Source organism: Orycteropus afer, unplaced genomic scaffold, assembly GCF_000298275.1.
Source record: "Orycteropus afer afer isolate SDZICR_OR568_19922 unplaced genomic scaffold, OryAfe1.0 scaffold00037, whole genome shotgun sequence".
NCBI classification, from domain to species: domain Eukaryota; kingdom Metazoa; phylum Chordata; class Mammalia; order Tubulidentata; family Orycteropodidae; genus Orycteropus; species Orycteropus afer.
Window position 1 is genome coordinate 4,083,350 of NW_006921624.1, and position 25,916 is coordinate 4,109,265.

A 25,916-nucleotide genomic window follows, 5' to 3' on the forward strand; every position below is an offset into this window, starting at 1 on the left:
GAATTTGACAAGGTCCAGAGGATGTGACAATGGAAGTGAATGGCTGAGGTGAGACAGAGGAGAAGTCCAAAGAAAAGTCAGGGTATTAGAAAGGAAAACAAGATTTCCCATGGAAAACGTGGCAAGAAGTTTCAAAGGAGACAGACTCACCCCAAGAGCATCTGTTAAGTACATCCTAACCAACACTAAAGTCACATTCCCAATTCTTTTGTTTCCCAGCTACAAGGTCTCTCCTAGGTTATGTTCACTTTTGTGCTAACAATGCAGTCACAGGCGCCGATGGATCACACCCTTCTCAGCTGACACCAAACTGGTGGGACTCACAGGCAGGACCCAGTCAGCATGTATTCCTGTATCTTGCTTTCCTAGCCTTCCCCACCTTTTTCTCTAACTGTTGAAGTTGGGCCAGAATTCTCTCCTTCTCTTCATCAGCTTCCTGAAGTTGGAGATCTGTAAGGCCTTGGATTTCCTCCATACTTTTTAGATTTTCTTGCAAATAGTGAATTTCATTTTCCAATTGCTGGATTCTTGCTTCATGTTGCCTCTTATCAAAATTAATCTGTGAGGAAATCAAGTTTCAAAGATGCTTTTTAAGTAAAATGTGTTTCTGAAGCTTTTTAGAGAATATATTTTATTACTAGAGTATAACAAAATTTTAGATTAATTAGTTATTGTGGATGGCTTTATCTTGAATGTTGTCTAGAATCCATTTTAATGTTTACCAGATCATTAAATTTATTACATAAAAAAGTAGGATTCTGAAACCACACTATAATCTAGCAATGTGGTATTATTTAGCTACATGTTAGGAACATTTCTCACTTGCTTCCATAATAAGTAAAATAACACTGTTACAAACAAGTCTGACTTTGATATCAGTAACCATATTCAGGGCTGAATTTCAGTCATCCAGTTTAAGTTGCTGTAAGTGAAAATAACAACAATTATATTGTATTTACATGTGAAAGGAAAGCATTGTAATTTGCTGAAAAACATTAATATTTGCCAAACACTTCCCTCCAGCTGCCTCTTGCCCTTTTCTTACTCTTGCTTCAAGGGCTCTCTCACAGGCCTGCCTAAACTCTTCTTGTCCGGTTGCCAGTTTCTCTTGTTGCAGAGCCATTTCTTCTTGGAGTTTTCTCTCTCTAACTTGTGCTTCCTCTCTTTCCCATTGGGAGTGTGCAAGAATTTCACTAAACTGTTTTTGTAAATTGGCAAGGCTTTTCCCTAAGACATCCGAAGGTCCGTCAATTCTGGGAAGGGAGGAAAAAAAGGTGATATAAATACGACATTTTAATTTTGATGCTAGATGCAAACATGCTATTATCATTAATACAATAAGAACTGTGTGACATGGGACTGATGTCAATCTATAATAATTCACTGAGCATCTCCTAAGTGCAAATCCAAGTTTTATCAAATGACTGTTGCTATTCTGAAAATGCAGGTTCATATCAGGCTGTTTGCTCCAAGAATGAATGTCTATTTCATATATTTAAAACTATCCTTGGTTAGTTTTAAATTATCACATTTGCAATCATTTTTTCCCTGACAGGTATCAGGTGCCACGGATTTCCCGAAAAACCATGAAGAACAGTGAGCTCTGCACAGGAAAGGAGCAAACAATCTGATCTCCTGGGCTCTTCTTCTTCTCTTTAATTTTATTGTGGTAAAAATATGTATACATAAAAATTGTGCCATCTTACCCATTTTTAAGTGTACAAATCAGTAATATTAATTACTGTGCTGAGCAACCATCACCATAGTCTATTTCCAAAGTTTTTCATCATTCCAAACAAAAACTCAGTTGTCCTTAAAAAATAACTCCCCCTTAGCATTCCCGTTAGCCCTTGGTAATCAATAACTGCTCGATGAATTTGCCTATTCTAAGTATTTCATATAAGTGAGATCATACAATATTTTTCCTTTTGTGTCTGACTTATCACTTAGTATAATGTTTTCAAGGTTCAGCCACACTGTAGCATAATCAGAACTTCATATCATTTTATGGCTAAATAATATTCCATTGGATGGATATACTACATTTTGTTTCTCCATGCATCTGTCAATGGACATTTGGGTTGTTTCCGCCTTCTGACTACTGTGAATAATACTGCAATGAACACTGCAGTGTAAATTATCTGTTTGAGCCCCTGCCTTCAAGTCTTTTGGGTATATACCTAGTTGTGGACATGCTGGGTTATATGGTAACTGGATGTTTAACTTTTTGAGAAGTCACCAAATTATTTTCCACAGAGGCTGTACCATTTTATATTCCCACCAGGAACAGATGAGGGTTTCAATTTCTCCACATCCTCATCAACACTTGTTTTTTCCATTTCTCTGATAATAGCTATCCTGTTGTTCTGTGCTGTCTAGTTGATTATGACTTATAGTCACCCTGTAGACAAAGTAGAACTGCCCAACAGGGTTACCTAGGCTGTAATCTCTATGGAAACAGATCACCAGATTTTTCTTCCCCAGAGCTGCTGGTGGGTTTGAACCACTAACTCTTTGGTTAGCCAAGGGTTTAACTACTGCAACACCAGGCCCCTGGAATAGTCATCCTAATGGGAGTGAAGTGCTACCTCACTACAGCTTTGTTTAGCATTTTGTTAATGACACTGAACATCTTTTTGTGTGCTAACTGGCCATTTGCATATCTTCTTTAGAGAAATATCTATTCAAGTCTTTTGCCCATTTTTTTTTTCAAGTAATATTTCATTGTGTTTTTGGTTAAAGTTTATATAGCAAATTAGGTTCCCTTTTAAAAATTTCTCTATATATTGTTCAGTAATATTTGTTACATTTTTTACAATGTACTAATACTCTCATTATTTCTGTCTGGTTGTTCTATTTTCATTAGTCTAACTTCCCTGTCCTCCCTTACCTTCTCATCTTTGCTTTACGGTAACTGTTGATCATCTGGTCCCATATAGACGATTTTTTTTTTTTAAAGTATACTATTCATGAATGATGTTTATTTCATGAGCTAATCTGTTATTTAGCTGGGAGGTGACCTCCAGGAGTGGTCTTAGTTCAAAGTTTAATGGCTATGTCAGGGCAATCATTTTGGGGGTTCCTCTAGTCTCAATCCAACAAGTTAGGGCCTTTTTTAAGACTCTGAGTTTTATTCTACATTGTTTCCCATTTTATCCAGGGCCATCTATCGTGTCCTTCATCACAACAGTCAGTAGTGGTAGCCAGCCACCATCCAGTTCTTCTTGTCTCAGGGTAAATTTTCCCTCCATCTCCATTTGCCCATTTCTTATTTGGGTTGTCTTTTTATTGTTGACTTGCAAAAGTTCTTCATATATTCTGGATATTCAATATTTATCAGATATATGGTTATCAAATATTGCTCTTAGACTATGTTTTGTCTCTTTACTTTATTGATAGTATCCTTTGATGTACAAAAGTTTGGTTTTATTTTGGTACAGTCTAATTGGTTTTTTTTTTCTTTATTGTTTGTGCTTTTGGTGTCACAACTAAGAATCCATCGCCAAAAAACAATGTCTTGGAACTTCACACTTATGTTTTTGGTTTTTTCCCCCTAAATTTTATTTATTTTGTTATTGCTGTTGAATACACAGCAAAATATACACCAATTCAATAGTCTCTCCAAGTACAATTCAGTGACATTGAATAGATTCAAGTTATGCAACCATTCTCACCTTCCTTTTCTGAGTTGTTCCTCCTTCATTAACATAAACTCACTGACCCTCCTCCCCTAAGGTTCCTATCTAATGTTTCGAGTTGCTGTTGGAAGTTTGAGCCCATATTTACCCCTATGTATTATTCCAAGAATTCTATGGATTTAGTTCTTAGTTACTGAATCCATTTTGAGGTTTTTTTTTTTTTTTGTATATAGTGTGAGGTATAGGTCTGACTTCATTCTTTTGCATGTGGAAATCCAGTTAAAGAGATTCGTTCCTCACTGAATGGACTTGGCATCCTTGTTGAAAATCAATTAGCTGTACATGTATGGGTTTATTTCTGGACTCTCAATTCTATTCCATTGATCTATATGTCTATCCTTACATCACACTCTAAAAAAATATGTAAGAAAGCTACTTTATCTACCAAACCAAAAAAACCAAACTCACTGCCATCGAGTCGATTTGACTCATAGAGATCCCTCCTTGGGTTTCCAAGGTGGTATCTCTACAGAAGTAGATTGCCCAATCTTCCTTCTGAGGGGTGGCTGGTGGGTTTGAACCGCCAGCCTTCTGGTTAGCAGTCAAATGCCTTAGGCACCATCTACAGCAGTATTAAAAAAGTAGATTTCAACATAGGGATATTTACAGATACAAGTAGGGATATTTATTAAGATTAAAAGGTCAATTCTACACAAAAATAGATCAATTCACTGTGTTAGAATATAGTAACAGAGCTAATACCACATTGTTTTGACATTGTAGTTTTAAATTTTAAAACTGAGAAGGGTGAGTACTCCTACTTTTTTCTTTAGTTTCAAGATTGCTTTGGTTATTTGGGGCCCCTTGCAATTCCATATGTATTTGGCATTTCCATTTCTGCAAAAAAAAAAAAAAAAAAAAGACTTGGAATTTTGATAGGGATGTGTTGACTGTAGATCACTTTGGACAGTACTGACATCTTAATAGTATTATATCTTCCAATCAAGACACATGATATGTCTTTCCATTTATTTAGGTCTTCTCTGATTTCTTTCAACAATATTTTACAGTTTTTAGAGTACAAGTCTTTCATCTGTCTAGTTAAATTTATTCCCAGGTATTTATCTTTTAGATGTTAATGTAGATGGAATTGTTTTCTTCCTTTTCAGAGTGTTCATTGTTGGTATATAGAAACTCAACTGGTTTTTGTTTGTTGACTTTGTACCTAGCCACTTTGCAGAATTTGTGTGATTAGCTCTAGTAGCTTTTGAGTTCTTTGGGATTTTTAATACACAGGATCATCTGTGAGTAGAGACAGTTTTGTGTTTTCTTTTCCTATTATTTCTTTCTCTGGCTTAAATGTTCTGTCTAGAACTTCCAGTACAGTGTTGAACAGCAGTAGTAAAAGCAGACATCCTTGTCTTGTTTCTGATCTTCAGGGAAAAGCATTCAGTCTTTTACCATTGAGTATGAAGTATGCTGTAGGTTTCTTACTTTTCTTTTGATGTTTCCTATTTAAAATGCAAAATGTGGCTGTACTTCCTGAACATACATATATAATGACCATTCAAGAAAAGAGTACTCTTGAAATTTTATTTTAAAATTTAAAAATATCAAAAAGTATAAAAGCTTTAAAGTAGAAAGTTAACAAAAATTTTAAATTAAACAATTTATTATCTCAGCCATGGAAACATGATAAGGGAAAACTTCATGAAAGAAATCATTAACAGTACTTGGAAAGGTGAGTTCATCACTGAACCTCAGATTCACAACTCAGCAAACCCCTATACTTAGAGAAGTTCTGATTTTTCCTTACCTCGTTTCCCCAGCTCCTAACTTCAGCTTTCTCCTCAGCTCATCCACACGAGCTGCTACTTCTTCTGGACGAATTAAATTGTTAACCACATGACTAAGGTGATTCTGGAAATCTTTAAGCTGCTGTTTTAACAGGTTATTGTCTTCCTAAGGAGGGAAGTGAGATGGGGTAATAAAGGTTAACAAAACAAAATTTAAAACACACCCACAATTCCTTTGCCATGAGACCAGAAGAACTGAACCAGCTACCATTACTGAACATTTTAATCAAGGATTCTATAGAAGAACCCTGATCAAAAGGGGGAAAATGTAGAATAGAATTTCAAATTCTCATGGATTACAGACTTTGTAGGGCCAAGGGGGCTGGATGAACCCATAAAACTACTGCCCTGAGATACTCTTTTTAACTTAACACAATAATATCCCTTGCAGTCTTCTTAAAACCAAACGAAGGTTTAGCTTAAAGAGTAAAAAATGTCTGCCTTGAGCATTAGGCTCTTTGAAGTTCCACATGGGATCAAATTGACAAAAGCAACTTTACAGATTAGATAGGAACCTTAGAGGGCACTGAGTTTATGTTAACGGAAGAGGAACAACTCAGAAAGGGAAGATGAGGATGGCTGCACAACTTGAAGAATGTAATCAATGTCTTTGAATTGTACATGCAGAAACTGTTGAACTGGTGTAGCTTTTGCTGTGTATAATCTAAACAACAACAAATTTAAATTTTCAAAGAAGCAAAACACACTCACATATACACATGCAGCCTATATTACTCTGGGTCATATGATAGTTTTATTTAATTCCCTTTACCAATTTTTAAAAAAACCTTTTCTACTCAGTTGATAATACCTTAACCTACTGATCAATCTTAAAAGACATAACTAGGCATTATTACATCTCATGATGTGATACAAAAATAAGTATACAAAACCCACTATGAATGCCTTCATAAAAAACTAACCAATCTGAATTTAAGTAACCCTGTAAATATGACATAAGAATATCTTAACACCATGGGGAAATGTTGTTGTTGTTGTTATGTGCTGTCGAGTCGGACCAACTCATAGCGACCCCTCCTTGGGTTTCCTAGGCGGTATCACTACAAAAATAGATTGCCTAACCTTCCTTCTGAGGAGTGACTCAGTAAAATCAAGAATATGGGAAACTCTATAGGACAGACCTGGCTTTCTTCAACATACAGCTAAAAAAAAAAAAAAGGGAAAACCTATAGATTGTAAGTTTTTTTTTTTTTAAGCAAGGCAAATATGATAGACCTTATCACATTTGATACCTGAATATGAAGTGCAATATGAGGACCTTATTTGGATTGTGATTCCAACAAAACAACTGTAAAAACATTTATGAGATACAGGCAGTATCCACATTACAAATGTCCAATTTGCATACAACTTTAAGAACTAACCTCCATAAAACTTATTATATTGAAAATTTGAGGTACATACAATGGTTCATAATGACAAACAGGTCTGGCTTTGCAACAGGCATCAGAACATTATTATTACTGTATTATGATGTTAAAGATGTTTCACAGTATCTGGAAGTGATTTGCCAATGTTTTTATGCATAGAAAGGTGCCGTATTAAGACAAGCATTTGACTGATGTTCGACATGAACTGTGAATACTGTTCTGACTTAACATACAAATTCAATTTAAAGAGAAATTTAGGAAGGGAACTTGCTTGTAATCTGGGGACTACCTGTTAATTTGGAAAATTAAATAATACTTAACAAAGCATTTGATGATATTAAAACCTGTTGCCATTGAGTTGATTACAACTCATGATGACCATTAAGGAATTATTATCATTTTAAGGTGTAACAATGATACTGTGCTTTATGTTTTTTTTTAAAGTCCCTATTTTTAAGAGAGATATACAATAGGATAGTATTTAGAGATAAGATGTCTGAGATTTACCTCAAAATAATTCAGAGTGTGAATAGGTATGAGGGATGGGGCATAAAAAACCTTACAGTCAAAAAAGATTGGCCATGTGTTGGTAATTGCTGAAACTGAGTGACAGATACCACCCAAGCTCAGAGAATGATGTATTTCTCTATTTTTGTGTATGATTGAGAATGTCCATAATTCAAATTAAAACACTTTTTCATAATACTCAGCTCAATCTGCTAATCAACTGAAAAATGGAATATCTAATAATGAAGCTTCTAGGCTTCTTACTCCAGAAGTTAAACTAATAGTAGTAAAAATTAAATTCTAGGCTATTAGATTTCCTTAGACTTTGAAGAAACAAAATAGGTGTTGGGAGAGGAGGGAGACAATTTGGGTGAACTTAGTCTCATTGGTTCCAAATCTTCTGTCTTTTTGGAAGCCTTCCTTCAAACCATAAAAACTCTGTCTCTTTATTTCTGGTGAACTATAATAGCTACCAATTCAGCCAGCCAAGCAGGCCCCTCACCTCACAGACTGGACACCTGAAGGGTGATTCAGGTACTGATTTGTTCTGGTACCTATTCTTGTTGAAGGAGTTTGCTGTTGTTGTTATGTGCTGTCGAGTCAGCCCCGACTCATAGCGACCCCCCCTTGGGTTTCTGAGGCAGTATCACTACGGAAGTAGGATTGCCCAACCTTCCTTCCGAGGAGTGGCTGGTGGGTGTGAATCGCCAGCCGTCTGGTTAGCAGGCAAGTGTCTTAGCCACTATGCTACCAGAGCTCCTATCTGGAAAATACTGTCCACCTGCTTCTCCAGCAGCATGTTGGGCAGATTACTGTAACAATAGCCATAAAAATATTCTGCCAAAGAAAACTCCTATTTTCAATAGCATTCTTTCTGAGAAGACAACTATAAAAACTTTAAAATTAACAAATCCAACTGCATGCAATCCACTGCACTTAATCCTAGATAATTACAAAGATGTATCAATAGAAGAAGGATGTATCAATCTGATAATTGTAGCTCAGTCTAGTAACAAGTCTGCGCTAAGAAAAATATAAAGTATTGGTTTGGTCCATGAATTTACACAGTAATACTCTATTCAGGGAGTAACGAGGGTAACGAATGCCCAGGGGCAATCTCTACATTGCGCCCCCCTCCAATTTCAAGATGAGTAGACATTGACAGTGACCACTCATCAACAGAAACGTCTTCCCCTCTCATCTGGCTATCTCAGCCAAGCACTTTTCCTATTTGTGGTGCCTCAGAACATCATTCTGCACCTTGTCTGTTCTCTTGGACTTGTGTCTTGGGCAAGTGCCCTCCTCTGCTCCTCCTCACTATACCTTTACACAGTATACCACTGACACTGCTTCCTTCTCTTTGCACCATCATACAACACAAAGGCTATTCATCTTAATATGGTGGTTTCACATGGGAACAGAGGCTATAGTGTTGCCCCACCTGGAATTCATTTTTTTCTAATTATTCAAGTTTTAATGAGCTCTAGCGACACAGAAGTTAAAACACTTGGCTGTGAATCAAAAGATCAATGATTCAAAGCAACCAGCCACTCTGTAGGGGAAAGATGAGGCTGTCTGCTTCTATAAAGAGTTACAGCCTTGGTAACACTATGGGGCCATTCTACTTTGTCCTATAAAAAAAACAAACTAAACTCACTGCCGTCAAGTCAGACCTGACTCATAGTGACCCCTCCTTGGGTTTCTGAGGTGGTTTCACTATGGAAGTAGATTGCCCAATCTTTCTTCTGAGGAGTGGCTGGTGGGTTTGAACCACCAGCCTTCTGCTTAGTAGTCAAATGCCTTAGGAACTATGCCACTTTGTCGTATAGGGTTGCTATACTCATAAGTTGGAATCAGTACTCAATCGTAGTGGGTTTAGGTTTTGGTTTACCACGTTAGAGTCGGCTATTAAGTACTTGACTTAAAATAGTGGTATTTTTGAATGTCCCACCAAACCAAACTAAACTCACTGATATTGAGTCAATTCCAACTCACAGTGACCCCCTTTGGGTCTCCAAGGTGGTAAATCTTTACAGAATTCGATTGCTTAGTATTCTTTCTGCGGAGAGGCTGGTGGGTTTGAATCACTAACCTTTTAGTTAGCTGTCAAATGCCTTAGGCACTATGCCACCAGAACTCCTGAGTGTCCCATGTAAGGATATATTCTGATATAATCTCTACCTGTAGCTGTTTAAGTTGTGTGCAGAGTTCACTGTTTTCTTGCTCCTTTTCTTCTGAGAACTGGGCTTTTCCAAGGGCATTCTCAAGGGCTTGCCTTTCCTTCTCAAGTTCTGCTTGCAGGGCTGATTGTTCTAACTATTGCCAAAGGAAACAAAGATATGAAAATATAAAATAACAATATTTTACAATCTAAAAAGGCATAAATAAATTTATACATACCCATAATCCTCTGCTAACAAGTTTTATGTTCATACTACCAATTTATAAACCCAAGATTTTTTCTCACATGTCCCTTTAAGCTATTAATATTCAATGAGAAGCAAGTATTAAAATTAGCTCAGCCCAGACCCATCAACTCAGAATCTCCATGGTTGGCCCCAAGCCCCTACTTTTAAATGCTCTGTGAGTGATCTAACAATTATTTATTTACTGCTCTCCTTTCCCTTAAACTGGTACAGCTCAAAGCGTGGTCCTCCAAGTTGCCTGGTATACTTATTAAAAATGCAGATGCCAAGACTCTCCCTCAGACATACTGAGTCAGAATCTCTAAGGTGGGGCTCAGGAATCTGCATTAAACCAGCCTCACAAGTGATTCTATTAATTAAAGTTAGCCAGTCAGCAACTTGCAGATCTGGAGATCAGAGAAAGAACCCTTGTCATCCTATATACTCTCAGTATGTGCAGTATGAAGATCAGTCCTGGACTTCCAACAGCAACTGAACTTGTGTAAAGTCTAGCTATTCTACATTTTGTAGAAACATATGAGAAAGAAAGGAAAAAAATAAAAAAGGACAATGGAATTACACAGAATAATACATTTGAAATTAGTAAGGGCTGGCCTGAAATTATGATTTTATTTGAATGAAGATGTTACCCAGAAATTTTATTTACTGTTATTTAAAAATAGGTAATTAATGTCATTTTAATTTTTTTTTTAATGTCATTTTAATTGTTGTCCCCAACCTCCTATTTCCCAGACTATCATTTTGCCAACTGTAGCTTCATTAAACATGGTACTCTTGAGAAGTATAATTCTAACAACTGGCAAGTGATTACTTGACAGCTGATAAGAAAAGGAATACAAGTGAACATAACTACTATGATAGCCAGATCTATTTTCAGCACCTTTTTTAATATGAATGCTCTTTCAAATGTATCCTGGCATTCAAACTCTCTTCTTTTCTTTCATTTTCATCCAAAAAGAACATCTTGACCCTTCCCATGTGCCAGGCACTGAGAAAATAGAAACAAGCACATACCACCTCAGCATTCACCAAGCTGAGTCTATCTGGAGAGACAATCTAAAGAGATGATCACCAGATAGCACGAGAAAATGCCTTGACCCAGTACGGGTCACGGAAAAACCCAAGTGTTGTACTGAGCACAATGTTTCAGCAGGCAGAAGGGGAAGGTCAGGGTGGGCTTCCTGGAGGAAGATGTACCCTATTTGGCTAATGACTAGCCTAATTTTTAATCTGTTAAAGAATATGCTGTAACTGCTTATTCTGATGAAATGCATTCCAACCTCATTAGACTCTCCAATCCTCACTACATTCTTTCTCCTGTCTTTCTCTTCTCATGACCTACCATTTCAACAACTCTTATCTTAACCGCTCAGCACTATTGCTTGGATATTAGATCATCCTTCCTCACACTTGTTCCTGGACTCTCTATCTCTGCAGGAGAAAGTTAATGTTGCTGGACATACTGGTGCCACTATATATTTATGGTCCCAGCCCCAACCGAGCCCTCAATACTACCCAGAAACCCTACTATATTACCAAGGTCCACTTAGCTCATATTCTCCCATATCTTAAGACCTCCTTGGCCCTCAAACCTCTAATCATCTCTTCTACTCACCTACCCTCCTCAGCAGATGGCTTCTGGTCATAGATAGAAGAGAAACCAACAGGGAGCCACCCCTCAATTCCTTGCAGCCAAACTCACATGCTTTACCTGCATCCATACTCTTTTTTTACCCTTCTCTCCTCATAAGATGAAGGAGTTTTTCTTGCAATCCAAGGCTCATCTCTCCACATGAAGTCTCAATTCCATTCCCTTTTGTTTTCTCAGGACCTTACACCATTATTTATTCCATGTCTCATTCCTTCAGCCCTTCCCTTTCAACAATCTTTTTCTGCCCATTAACATTTTCATGTTCCCCTCATCCCATTTTAACCCAAATCCTCTTTCAACTGCAGATTCATTTCAAGCTACTGGCTTCTCTTCTCCCCTGCCAGGTCAAACTTGTCTCCATCTCAGCCCATTCCAAACTGGCTTTCATCCCTACCACCCCAAAGACATTGCACTCATCAAGGCTACCAGTAATCTATGCATCACTAAGGACAATGGGTACTTCACGGTCATCATCCTGAGGGAACATTTAAAAGCATCTGACTCTGCTGACCACTTACCCTCTTTGAAATAATCTCTTCTTCTGGCACCTGAAACACTACAGAGTTCTCCTGCTTTTCCTCCTTTCTCTCTGGTCCCACCTTCTTGGTCTCCTTTGTAGACACCTTCTCTTTTATTCCTGCATTTAAACAATGTGAGGGCTCTGTCCTAGATTCCTTTTCTTTCTGCTCTACATTGCCAGCCTGAAGGATCTCTTTAAGGTCATGGCTGAATTTCTCATCTATATGCTGATAACTCCCAACTCTATATTCTGCCAGCCTTCTTCCTGAGCTTCCAATCCACAAATACTAGAGTTGAGTTCTTTTTGGATGCCTTCACAGATTACACCCTGCTCACATGGAATTCATCACCTTTCTGCCAAATCCACACCTCCATCAGTGTTCTTGCTTTAGTTAATGGAACTACTGTTCACCCAGGTACTCAGGCCAGAAACGTGGAAAGTATCCTCAACTCCTCCAGGTCCTGGCAATCCTAGCTCCTCAACATTCCCTGAGCCTGCCCACTTCTAGACATACCCAGCATTGACATCCTGGATCAAGCTTCCATTATTTCTCATTTGTGTCATTGTATAATCTTCTAAACAGACCTCCCTGCCTCCAGTCTTACTCCTCATCAATTCATTCTCCACTTAGCAACAGAGAATCTTTTTGAAAGCATAAATGTTATTGTGTCATTTCCCTGCTTCAAACCTTCCCTCTAAGAATAAAAACAATATCCTTAACATGACCTTAATGGCCACTCAGGATCTGGCCTCTGCCCACCTCTCTGGCCTTTCTCTCTTACCCTCTTTCCCCACTCTCCTTGCTCCTGGCATACTGGAGCCACCCTTTCAATGTCTCAAATGCCCTATGCTCTTTCTCCCTCTGCAAAGAACATTCACCTGCTACTCTTCTAGTAGCTTTTACCTGCAGGACTGTCAGCTCCACAAAGAGAGTAAACATGGGTATACTGTTCCCTGAAGCATCCACAGCATCTGGCCCTCTGTGGTCAGTCAATAACTACTTATTGGATGAATAATTATTTTTCTAATTTGCAAGTATAATTTATATTAGTGGCTATTTAATTCAACCATAACAGAAAATAACAAAATAAAATTTAACATCAATTTAAAAGAAGTCTCTGGTGGTGTAATGCCTAAGCCATTTGACTGCTAACCAGAAGGCTGGCAGTTCAAACCCACCAGCCATCCTTGGGAGGAAGATTGGGCAATCTATTTCTGTAGTGATACTGCCTCGGAAACCCAAGAAGGGGTCACTGTGAGTCAGATCCAACTTGATGGCAGTGAGTTTGGTTTTTTTTTTGGACTGAATATCAATTGTAGGGGCTTTCAGAGCACCTCATTTAACCTCACCAAAACCCATTACACAGAGGAAAGACATGCTTGGAGCCATGAAATGGTCTGGTCAAATTCAAAGGGGTACAGTATGAACTCAGAATATCTGACTCTAAGAATGTGTCCTTCATCTGCGTGTGTGTGTCTGTTTATGTATTCGTGTGTATGTATATATATGTATGTACACACACATACAACACACACACGTATATGTATGTTGTTGTTAGGTGCTGTCAAGTCAACTTCAACTCACAGCAATGCCATGTAACAGCTATCTCATAGGATTTTCTTTGCTGTAATCTTTAGGGAAGCAGATAGCCAAGTCCTTCTTCCACGGAGCTTCTGGGCAGGTTCAAACCACCAACCTTTTAGTTAGCAGTCTAGCACTAAACTGTTTGTACCACCAGGGAGATAGATAGATATAAGTATGTAAAATAAGTATGTTCAGTCTTAATTAAGATATAACTGAAATACGATTTATTTCTTAAGATTACTTCATTTCTAAGATAGCTCCATGTAGCCACTTACCTGGCTAAGCCTTGTGAGTCTTTCCAACTCTTCCTTGAGCTGGCTGGTTTCAGCATCCTTCATTCTTAGTTGAGCCTCCAGCTCAGCCTCATAGGCACTGAGATCTCCCTGGGCCTGCTGCAGAGATACATTCAACTCATGCTGCTCCTGGAGGGCGGTTTCTAGATCTGCAAGCTCCTGGAAGGATTGAAGGGTACATTTAACTATGGAACCCACACTGCCTGCTTAAGTATCTGCAAGTAGTAACTTGAGTCAATAACTTGAGCAATGTAAACCGAATCCTGGCCAACCATTGCCAGCCTGGCCGGTAATTTTCATTACCTATCTGATGAAGCCTCAGGCTGGGCAGATCCAGCTTGGAAAAAAAACCCTAATTAAATGTAATTGGAAAAATCAGAAAGCTACCAATCTGTTGTTGTGTGATTCCTTAAATGAGTCTGGATATATAAGAAGGAAAAAAGAAGTGGGGGGAGCAGGAAGGATAAAATTTAAAGGCTTATTTTCCCTCAGATATTGAACTAAATGTTTTCATATTTGTTATGTCACTGAATCTGCACAATAATTGTGCATGGCAAAGTATTATTATCCTCATTTTACAGATGAAGACGTAGAGATGAAAGTTTTAGAAAGCACATGGATGTTCACTGACCTACTCTTTGAACATTTCTGTAAATGTAAAAAGTTTTATAATAAAGAGATGGGGGAGACCAATTTAAACTCAGCAGATTGGCAAAATGTTAAATTTCTTGAATTTGGTAATTTCTTGAATTCTGTATGTATGTTGGAAAATGACATATTTAGAGGCAAAGTAGCAGGATGTCTGCAACTAATTCTCATACAGTTCAAGGAAAAAATTATTAAAAAATGTATATAAAATCATTTTAAAAATATACAAGCATGACAAAACATTTGTGGCAAAATGTTAATTGGTGAATCTGGGTTAAGGGTATATGTGAGGTATTTGTATTGTTGCAACTCTTCTCAAATTTGAAATTATTTTAAAATAATAAAAGTTGGAAAATACTAAGGTGTTGAAAAAGATATGGTATAACGGTAGGCCTCAAATTCCTGGTGGGGGTAGAATTCGATAGAATCATTGTAGACAGTAATTTGACAATATCTAGTAAAGTTGAAGGAGCTCTGGTAGCGTAGTGCCTAAGGCACTTGACTGCTAACCAGAAGGCTGGCGGTTCAAACCCACCAGCCACTCCTCGGAAGGAAGATGGGGCAATCTACTTCCGTAATGATACTGCCTCGGAAACCCAAGGAGGGGTCGCTATGAGTTGGGTCCGACTCAACGGCACGTAACAACAAAGTGAAGTTGAAGATGCACATACTCTCTCAATCACACTTCACTTCTCAATATAGTCCCCATGGTCAAGTTATGTGCCACCAAGAGGAGTTACGGTAAGATGGCGGAATAGGCAGAAAGACTGCACAGACCCTCTTCAACAAAGAAAAGGGGAACCAATTAAAACAGATACAGAATAGTCCTGGAGCCCTGAGCTTTGAAGGGAAGAATACAGAAGTGGACTAAACTCCAACTAGTAGAAGAATTTGCATGAAAACACCGAAATAAGAGACATATGTAGCTGGAGCCTGTCAGCAATCTTGATGGCACGGACAGCTTGGATATTGCTGAGTGGTGTTAGGACCTAAGAATTAACACTTTAAAAATCGGTCCTGCTAGCCAGGGGCTAGCCAGGGGCTGCACAGTCCATAAAACACAAGTAAACAGAGGAGCTTCATGTATGCATGCACACAATTCTCAAAAGCAAATAGGAAGGAAGACAGGAAGTAGCCAACGAACATGTACACTATGATACCTTTTATTATTGCTGTTGGTGTTAGGTGCCATTGACTCAGCTCTGACTCAGAGAAACCCTATGTACAACAGAATGCAATACTGCCCAGTTCTGCACCACCCTCACAATCCTTGCTATACCTGAGCCCATCATTGCAGTCACTGTGTCATTCCATCTCATTGAGGGCCTTCCCCTTTTTCACTGACCCTCCACTCTACCAAGCATGATATCCTTGCATTTTCTTTATGTTGAGGTGTAATCCATACTGCAGACTGTACTCTTTAATCTTCATCAGTAAATGCTTCATGTCATCTTCATTTTCAGCAAGCAATGCTGTGTTTTCTGCATAGCGCAGGTTCTTAGTAAGTCTTCCTCCAACCCTGATGCCACATTCTTCTTCATACAGTCCAGCTTCTCAGATTATTTATTTGCTCAGCATACAGACTGACTAAGCATGGTGAAAGAATACAACCCTGACACACTCCCTTCCTGATTTTAAACCATGCAGAATCTCCTTGTTGTTTTTGAATCATGGCCTCTTAATTTACATATAGGTTCCTCATGAGCATAATTAAGTATTCTGAAATCCCCATTCTTGTCAATGCTATCCATAATTTGTTATGCTCCACAAAGTCGAATGCTTTTGCATAGTCAATAAAACACAAGTAAACATCTTTCTGGCATTCTTTGCTTTCAGCCAAGATCCATCTGACATCAGCAATGGTATCTCTCATTCCACGTCCTCTTCTGAATCCAGCTTGCATTCTTGAAGTTCCCTGTCTTCAGCAAGATTTTACTTGAGTGCATTATTAATGATATTGTTTGATCATTTCCACATTTTGTTTGATCACCTTTCTTTGGAATGGGTACAAATATGGATCTCTTCCAGTCAGCTTGCCAGGTGGCTATCTTCCAAATTTCTTGACATAGACTAGTAAGTGCCTCCAGTATGGCATCTACTTCTTAAAACATCTCAATGGGTATTCTGTCAATTCCTAAGCTGTTGGGGAAAATGTGGTGTAACCGTAGCCCTTGTTTTTTGCCAAGTTCTTCAGTACAGCTTCAACCTCTTCCTTCAATACCATCAGTTCTTGATCATATGACACTTCCTCAAATGGATGAACATCGATCAATTCTTTTTGGTACACTGACTCTGTGCATTCCTTCCATCTTCTTCTGATGTTTCCTGCATCATTCAATATTTTGCCAACAGAATCTTTCAATATTGCATCTTGAGGCTTGAATTTTTTCTCCAGTTCTTTCAGCTTGAGAAATGCCAAGTGTATTCTTCCCTTTTGGTTTTCTAACTCCAGCCTTTTTGCACATTTCATTATAATAACTGACTTTGTCTTCTTGAGCTGCTCTTTAAAATCTTCTGTTCAGCTCTTTTATCTTGTTTCTTCCATTCACTTTAGCTACTCTCCATTCAAGAGCAAGTTTCACGAGTCTCTTCTGACAACCATTTTGGTCTTTTCTTCCTTTCCTGTCTTTTTAATGACCCTTTGTTTTCCCCACGGATGATGTTCTTCATGTCATCCCACAATTCATCTGGTTTTTGGTCACTGGTGTTCAATGCATCAAGTCTATTCTTCAGATAGTCTCCAAATTCAGGTGGGATATAATCAAGATTGTATTTTTGCTCTCGTGGACTTGTTTTAATTGTCTCTGCTTCAACGGGAACTTGCATATATGCAGTTGATAGTCTGTTCCACAGTCAGCTCTTGGCCTTGTTTTGGCTGAAGATACTGAGCTTCTCCATCACCTCTTTCCACAGATGTAATCGATCTGATTCCTGTGTACTCCATCTAGCAAAGTCCACATGTATAGCCGCCATTTATGTTGTTGAAAAAGGTATTTGCAATGAGTAAGTCATTGGTCTGGCAAAATTCTATCATGTGATGTCTAGCATCATTTCTATCACCAAGGCCATATTTTCCAACGACCTTTTATATAAATCTTAAAATCATGACTTAGGACTTATGACTTATAGATGGCTACATATACAACAAAAGAACAGATATCCCAGGGAAGTGATAATTACATTCAGATTTTTTTTTTTTTTAATCACTGGAAAGGGGCAGACACAGTTTCAAATATATCTGCAATGTTTTATTTCTTAAGCTGGGTTAAATATTTTTTATACTTTTTGCATGCCTGAGAATTTTTTTTTTAATTTTTTAATTATTATTTCTCTTTATTTTTACAGTGTTCCCTCCCTTCCCCTCCTGCGCCTGGTAACAAACAAAAGAAAGTTTCCTTCCATATATATAAACCTTTCCTTGACTTTTTACAATAATGAACTAATACAGTATTTGTCCTTCTGTGATTGACTTATCTCACTCAGCATGTTGTTGTTGTTAGGTGCTGTCGTTTCCAACTCATAGCGACCCCACGCACAGCAGAATGAAACACCGCCCGATCCCACGCCAGCATAATATCCTCCAAGTCCATCCATGTTGTGCAGTATTTTGCAGATTCTACATTATTCTTTAGTTTTGCCCATAACCCATTTTTTTTTTTTAATTGTGATTTGGGTGAAAATTTACAGAGCAAAATCACTTTCCATACAGCAGTTCACATATACTTTGTCTCATGACATTGACCACAATTTACCACAATGCAACAGCTCCCCTCCCACTTCCTCCCGATAGTTACTTCTTCCCTGTGTCGATCCCTCCATGCACCTCTGCCCCCTGAGCTGCCTCCCTGTGCATAAACAGCCCTTCTTTCTCCCATGATTGTTCTCTCCAAGGAGTGTATTTATCTGCCTAAGAAATTTTATAAAATCAAAATATATTAATTCTCATTTCTAAAGCCAGCCTTACTGAATCCAAGGTCTAGGAATCTGTGGTACTCATTCATGATAAAGTTTGCCAAACAATTAAAATAGCATGTGGAATTTCCAAATGAATGGGCAACAAATATAAACCAAAAAAACGAAACTCACTGCCATCAAGTTGATTCTGACTCGAAGCAAACCCCACTGAGTTTCTAAGGCTGTAAATATTTACGGAAGCAGACTGCCTCATTTTTCTTCCACAGAGCAGCTGGTGTGTTTGAACCACTGACATTTATGGTTAACAGCCAAATGCCTTTAAATGCTACACCACCAGAGCTCCTTAAGTCAAATATACCAAAATCCAACCTCACTGCCATTGAGTCAGTTCCAACTCATAGCAACCCCTATTAGATACCCTGTAGATCTTTATGGAGGTAGATCACTCCATCTTCCTTCCGTGGAGTGGCTGGTTGTTTTGAACCAATGACCTTCTGGTTAGCAGCCAAATGCCTTATCCACTATATAACCAGAGCTCCTTAAGTATAGAAGAATATAATTTATGACATTGTCTTGTTAACTGTAAAATGTACTTACTCCTCACTTAGAGACATGATTAGGTTTCAAAGAGCAGGTGGTTATGAAAAATTGGCATTATACAAAAATGGAGCATGGCCACATCAGATCACAAAATGGAAGATGAATAAATCATTATGTAACTGCCAAATTACATCATTACATAACTTTCTAACCACTGAGAATCAGGGCCCAGGGCCAAGTCGGCACATAACCTTAACCATCACAGCCAGCGTTATTCTCACCTCACACCTTAATATTTGTCACTACCAGACATACATCATTAATGTGCAAAATAGTCAGACAGTACGTTTTTTACTATTATTATAAGTGTAAGATGTCAGATTACAAGGTAGTCATTAAGTGAAGAATAAGTGTAATGTCAAAGCTATCAATAACAAGAATTTTAAAAATGCAGGATGTGCTTAATTTTGCTGCACAAATAATAAAATTTGAACATTTAACAGATCATTTGTAAAAGCTACAGTTTTATATTTGTATAAATAACTTATCAAATAACTTTGGAGTTATTTGATAACAATACCTTTCAGACATAAAAATCAAGTAAAATAATCCCTTTTTTCCTTAGGAAAGGAAAAATAATGATTCCAAGCATATCCTAACTTAAAAAAAAAAAAAACCTTAAAGAAACCACCAAATAGCCACTAATACTTTTGCCACTTACAATTATATTACTATTAACCTCTTTAAGTAACTTAAATTTGATACCATCTACATTTGAGGCTAAGAAAAATAGGCAAAAGAAACAAATCATACCTTCCTCATGCTTTCTGCATCCATGGCCACTATTTCCAGTTGGTTTCGTTCCTGCTCGACTTCAGTCAATCTCTGCAGCAGTGCTTCTTTCTCATTCTGTAGCTTCTTGCACTCATTCTGGGCCTGTGTTGCCTGGCCTTTGACGTTCCCCAGGTATTCTTGCAAACCACTGATAACTCCTTCCAAATCCCTCTTCAGCGCTTCATTTGCAGCTATCTGGCCTAAGTAAGATGGAAGAAGGGACGGTAATGTTTACAAGAAAATGTTTTCAAGATATATAATTGCTGCGCTTACTCTCCTTAAAAATTTGTTACGAGCTAAGCACAAAATTCTAAGCTTTCATTTATTTCCTAAACCCACTATGTTATTTTTCTTTTCTAAGAAAAATCTCTCTCAGGAAGTAGATTGTCCAGGCTTCTTTCCAAGGAGTGGCTGGTGGGCTTGAACTGCCAGCCTTCTGGTTAGCAGTCAGATGCTTTAGGCACTACGCCACCAGAGCACCTTTCAAAGACATAATGATAGCTTTTTTTCCTGTCCTCCCATTATCCAGAGCACAGGTAGATCAACCATGTATACAATATTTATTACATATTTAGCAGAAAATACTTATAAAATTAATCCAATACAAAAAGTATAAAGTAGTAACTTCCAAGTAAAATAATAAAAAAACAAACAGCAAAACAGTTCCTACTGATGTAGGAGATCCTACATAAAGAGGGAGAACAATGTGGTACAAAACTCAAAATCGTTTGGAGGCAAAAAAAAAAAAAGAAAAGAAGGTGGGGACCAGGTTTGCTGGTCCAATGGAGCCTGGTGTAACCACTGAGACTATGGCCCCTAGTTGCCCTTCAGGTCTGGAATTGAACCCACAACTGTGGTTTCCAGCCAAACAAAGTACAGGCATGTGAGTTAAACATTTAACCACAAGTAGACACACGCCCTGGAGAGAACAATCATGGGAGAAGGAAGGGCTGCTTATGCACAGGGAGATAGCTCAGGGTGCAGAAGAGTATGAAGGGATGGACACTGGGAGGAGGTAACTATGGGGAGGAAGTGGGAGGGGAGCTGCTGCATTGTAAATTTTGGTCAATGACATGAGACAAAGTATATGTGAACTGCTGTATGAAAAGTGAATTTACTCTGTAAATCTTCACCCAAATCCTAATTAAAAAAAAAAAAAAAAAAAGTTCCTACTGCCAGACACACAAAACAGAACCACTTAATGTATAAAGCTAATATAACACTAGCAGCATAAATATGTTACCTGAAGACTTAAAACAAACAAACGGTATCAAAAAATAACTATATATACCGTACCTACTCTGTGCCAGGCACTTTACAAACACTATCTCATTCAATCCTCCCAAATGATGATCAAAATAGAAGCTACCCAGTCACACAGCTGATAACGGCAAAACAGGGACTGGAACCTTTTTACGGAGAGCCTAGGATCTCACCATTACAGCCTACTATCTTCCTTTTCTGCTATTATTGGAATGTCACAATTTTAATTGTCATTACAAAAGTTAATCTTAACATTCTATATGTTTTACTAGACACTGAATGCCATGATGTCCATGGGCTTTCTGCTCATGAAAGGATCTTATGACACAGAAAAAGAAAATCACAGAGCTTATCGCTGCCATGTACAGTTGATCCTCATTGTTTGCAGATTCTGTAACTATGAATTTGCCTGCTTGCTAAAATTTCTTTGTTATCCCCAAATCAATTCTCATAGCACTTCTGCAGTCATTCACAGACAAGCACACACACAGAGTGGCAAAAAATTTTAGTTGCCCATTGTGCATGTTCCCAGCTGAAGTTGAACAAGGCAACACTCTGCCTGCGTTTCAGTTCTCAGAATGTAAACAAGTGTCTGTCTCATGGTCTATTTAGTGTCACATTTTTATGATTTTTGTTTAAATGGCCCCCAAGTATAGTGCTGAAGTATTGTCTGTTTGTAAGTTCAAGAAGGATGTGATGGGCCTTACATGAAAATACCTGCGTTATGTGAGCTTTCTTCAGGCATCTTATAATGCTATTAGTTGTGAGCCCAATGTTAATGAATCAACAATGTACATTAAATAAAGTGTTTTCAAATAGAAACATACATAAAACAAGGTTATGAATTGATCGTTGACAAAAATATGATCAGAGGCTCACAAGACTCTAATGCTGTATTCCCCTAGGAGCAATGCATTCACTAACTCTGAGTTAAGGTCACTAAGTAGAACTCAACTACTGCAAATAATGAGAATCAAATGTATTGGCTTCTTTCTTACTGAACAGAATGACCTGACTCACAGGGATTTCAATGTAATGAAACAAAACCAAGTATTTAAAAATTTTATTAAGCACTTTGGGAAACTTTGTAAATGTTTTGTTATCACATACTAATACCTGAATTATATTCAGCTAATATTTGGATAAATGCTTGCCTGAGTGTCATGTAGAAGCTCTGCTGGTGCAGTGGTTAAAGCACTTGGCTGCTAACTAAAGGTCTGTAGTTCAAATCCATTGGCAGCACAGCTACACAGGAGGAAAATGTGGCAGTCTGCTTTGGTAAACATTTACAGTCTTAGAAATCCTGCATGGCAGAAACAACTCAATGGCAATGAGTTGTTTTGGTTGGGTGTCACCTGATTTTTCATTAACACTAACACAAATTTACCTCAATTTATACTTAAATTCTCACCTTCAGTAAGCTGTTGCTCAAGGTCTTTAATTTCTTCCGTTTCCTTAGCAATTCTAGAAAGTATCTCATCCAAACGGCCTTCAAGTTGTTTATAATGTTTGTTCATAATGTCAAGCTGTTGTTCCTTACCCCTTTTCTGAGCTGTCATATGGGACTGAATTGGGGAAAAAAAAAAAAAAAAAAACAGAACCCCAGGTTCTTTAAAGTCTTTAAAAAATAATCATTCTTAATATTTTTAAAGGAAGAATGTAAAATACAATTTAACAACTTGCATCCATTTTGATTCAGAATTTGTGTTCTTTTCATATGAGTAGTTTTCATTTAAACCTCCTAACTTAATGTGAGAATCATCTCCATTTTACAGAGAATAAAATGGAGATCAGAGAGGTTAAAGGATTTCTTCAAGGGGCCAGCTAGTAGGTAATAGCTGAGTTCAGTGTTCTTCGTACTGCACTATATTTTTTAATTGATTATACACACACACACACACACGTATGTTTGTGTGTGTGTGTGTGTGTGTGTATTTCCATAGGAAAAGACTAAACAGATATATTACAGAATGTTAAGATTATATCTGGGCAGAAGGATTACAGATTTTTTGAAATAAAGTTTTTAGTACATAAAAATTTTTATAATAGACAAGTAATACCTTTCTAGTAAAAATACGTTTAATATACTTAAAAGGTTTCTGAGGGAAAAATATTGAGACATGAAATAAGTAAATATTTACCTGGAATTCAAATTTGTTCAAAGAAACATCTTGGTTTTAGATTTGATAAACTGGAAGCTAAGAGGGACCTCAAAAGACCATTTTTTCCCAGTGATTCTTAAGATGGAGGGCCCTAGGGAGGCCAACCCCTCAACTACTACATATGCTCCTGGTGGAAAAGAAAGCTTATACACACCATGCCCTTTCACACCTTGACAGTCATCACATTACTGAGCCACCATTAACGAAAGGAATGAATTATATTTTTCAGAAAATATATATATTTTCAGGTGTGCTGTGAGAGAAAAAAAAAAAAAAAAAATCAAGAATCAACCATCTAACCCCTCATGTTACACAGGAGAAAACTGAATCTCAGATCCACCAAGTGATCTCTGCTTGGGTCTCCTTAGGGAACTGTTCATATGGAAACAAAGTAATTCCCCAGCGAACATTTACCTCCTGCTCACATCCTCAGGCTCTAGTTTGGCCCACAGGGTCAGAGGACTAGGACAATAAATCAAGAAAAAGTCCTCAGATTATTTCACAGCCTGAAAAACAAACGCCAAGGTTCTCAAGTTGAAGATCCATCTGATTACAAAGGACCATTCCTCAATTTCAAATGTCTGTTACCCTCAAAAACAAGAAAGGAAAGTCTCTTCATTTTTGAAGTACAAATGAATGGCAGTGTGATAGAGATTTAAAAAAAAACTTTTCTTTGCCCTACATTTCTGAAATATCCACCTGAAATCTTTCTGAAAAGGTAATTGCAAGAAACAGCTTAAATTCTAAGTAAACCTAAGATTTTTATGGATCAGGAAAGGATAAGAAAACTATTGCACTCACATCAATATCAATAAATCTTTAACATTCACCATTTGAAACTTCTATTGAAACATCCTTATATGCAAGACAAAATAAATCGATTCAATACGCTAATATTTTGCATTAAACACATAGGAGCACAAGTAGATTTTGTGATCTTCCCTACTGTGGAGCTCACAAAAGAGTTGTTAAAAAAACAGGAACTTACATCTGACTCCTCCTCCTCTTAAGTCCTTTGTAGAAGAAAAAGAGAAAATGAACATACCTTAATTTAAAATTTCTCCTGTTAAAACGGGGTTGTTGAGAACAGAGAAATTATGGGCAGGGTGCTTTCTAATGCTGTCTTGAAATTCATGTGCACTCCCCTCTATGACAGCCACATTTTTGTGAGCATTTCAGAGCCTCGGTAACTTCCCAGCGGTAAACCACATTCCTAACAGAGCGTGAGCTGCAGCGCAGCCTGTCCAATCACAAGCAACCTTTATAGGCAGACCCCACCCTCCTTGCTTTGAATCACAACACAGGAAGCTCCCGGGGGCCAATCACGTACCAACTTTGCAACAGATCTCTACTGGATAATTCCCTCTAGAGGACAGTTACCTTTTACTACCAGACTAGGGCATTTCCCTTAGGGAAGAGCAATACAAATTTTCCTTTGTTGTGTTTGCTCTATAATATTTGTGCTAGTTTTCAAACTTTGTATAACTATAATGACATTTGATTTTTAAATGGTATCTTTTCTTTTTGAAACCTAGTTAAATGTTTATTGAAAACTGACTAGGCTAGGCTTTGAACTAATTTTGAAAATAATCTCTTTAGACCGTTAATCACTTTGAGGGGAGAGGGTCACTGCAGTATCATAAGCTTGGGCTCTGCCTCTTCCTAAAAGGGTGACTCTGAGAAAACCATTTAATCTTTCTAAATCACATTTTCATCCCCTGCAAAAAGTCACTAACCTCACATGGATGCTCTTCACCAGCATATGCAAAATATCCAGTGCGCAAGGCAAGACACATAGGTACTTAATATGTGTTTTCATTTTTCCCTGTATCTCTCATCAGTTATATGTTGTTCTCTAATCTCTTAATATTTTACCATTAAGTTTTACTTGCTATTAAGAAAGTTATTTCATCTGATTAGATAATAAAAGTTCATTAAGTAAGTCTACCCACACATGTATGAGATTCCACTCTTGGTTTCTTTTCCTTTAGCTAAAATGCTTACATTTTATTTTATTTATTTATTTTTTTAGCCTAAAATGGAGTGACTGCCACTAGCAAATATAGTGACTTTGTGTAAATTAGAATAAAATGCTCCCTCTGGGTGACTGAATTAAAAAAAAAAAAAAAAGTGTCCCCTGATGTTCAGACTAAGACTGCAACCTTAAGAACTAATCCTTAGCAGTTTTAATAAAATAAAATATGTGGTTTATATGTTTCACTCCTACCAGCACAAGTTGATTTTGGCTACCTTCAAAACTTGGATGCCATTCCTATTTCTCATTTAGCTCCTTATATATGTAATTCTTTAGAGAAATCCAGTGAGAATTAAGCTCCCTGTCTGCCAAACATATCTCAGTTATTTGTTTAAACCAAATATACATTCTAGGTTCTAATTAGACTTAACAGATTACAGAGCTGGAAAACCAAACTCACTGACTGATAGCAACCCCTCCTTGGGTTTCCAAGGTGCTATCTCTACAGAAGTAGACTGCCCAATGGAAGGGGGCAGCAAAGGAGCTTTGGGTTGGGTCTATAGGCAGGCTCTTTCCTACTTTCCTTGATGCAAGCATTAATGAACATAGGGCTGGCCCCTGGGGATACAAACACCAGTAAGACACAGTTCCCGCCCTCAGGGGCTTTAAAAGGGATTGCAGGAGAAGGAAGGGCTGCTTATGCACAGGGAGA

General features: G+C 37.7%; 1 protein-coding gene across 1 annotated transcript in view; it reads right to left on the reverse strand.

The window, feature by feature from the left end:
- The window catches only part of CNTRL (centriolin), a 119,076-nt gene that overhangs the window by 44,945 nt on the left and 48,215 nt on the right, over window positions 1-25,916 (reverse strand). Inside the window, exons 11-17 of the mRNA XM_042780385.1 lie at window positions 22,479-22,632; window positions 19,784-20,004; window positions 13,850-14,026; window positions 9,574-9,708; window positions 5,455-5,600; window positions 1,046-1,253; window positions 380-559 (exon numbers count right to left, since the gene is read on the reverse strand). Coding sequence (XP_042636319.1) covers window positions 380-559; window positions 1,046-1,253; window positions 5,455-5,600; window positions 9,574-9,708; window positions 13,850-14,026; window positions 19,784-20,004; window positions 22,479-22,632 — 1,221 coding nt within the window. The remainder of the gene's footprint in view (window positions 1-379; window positions 560-1,045; window positions 1,254-5,454; window positions 5,601-9,573; window positions 9,709-13,849; window positions 14,027-19,783; window positions 20,005-22,478; window positions 22,633-25,916) is intronic.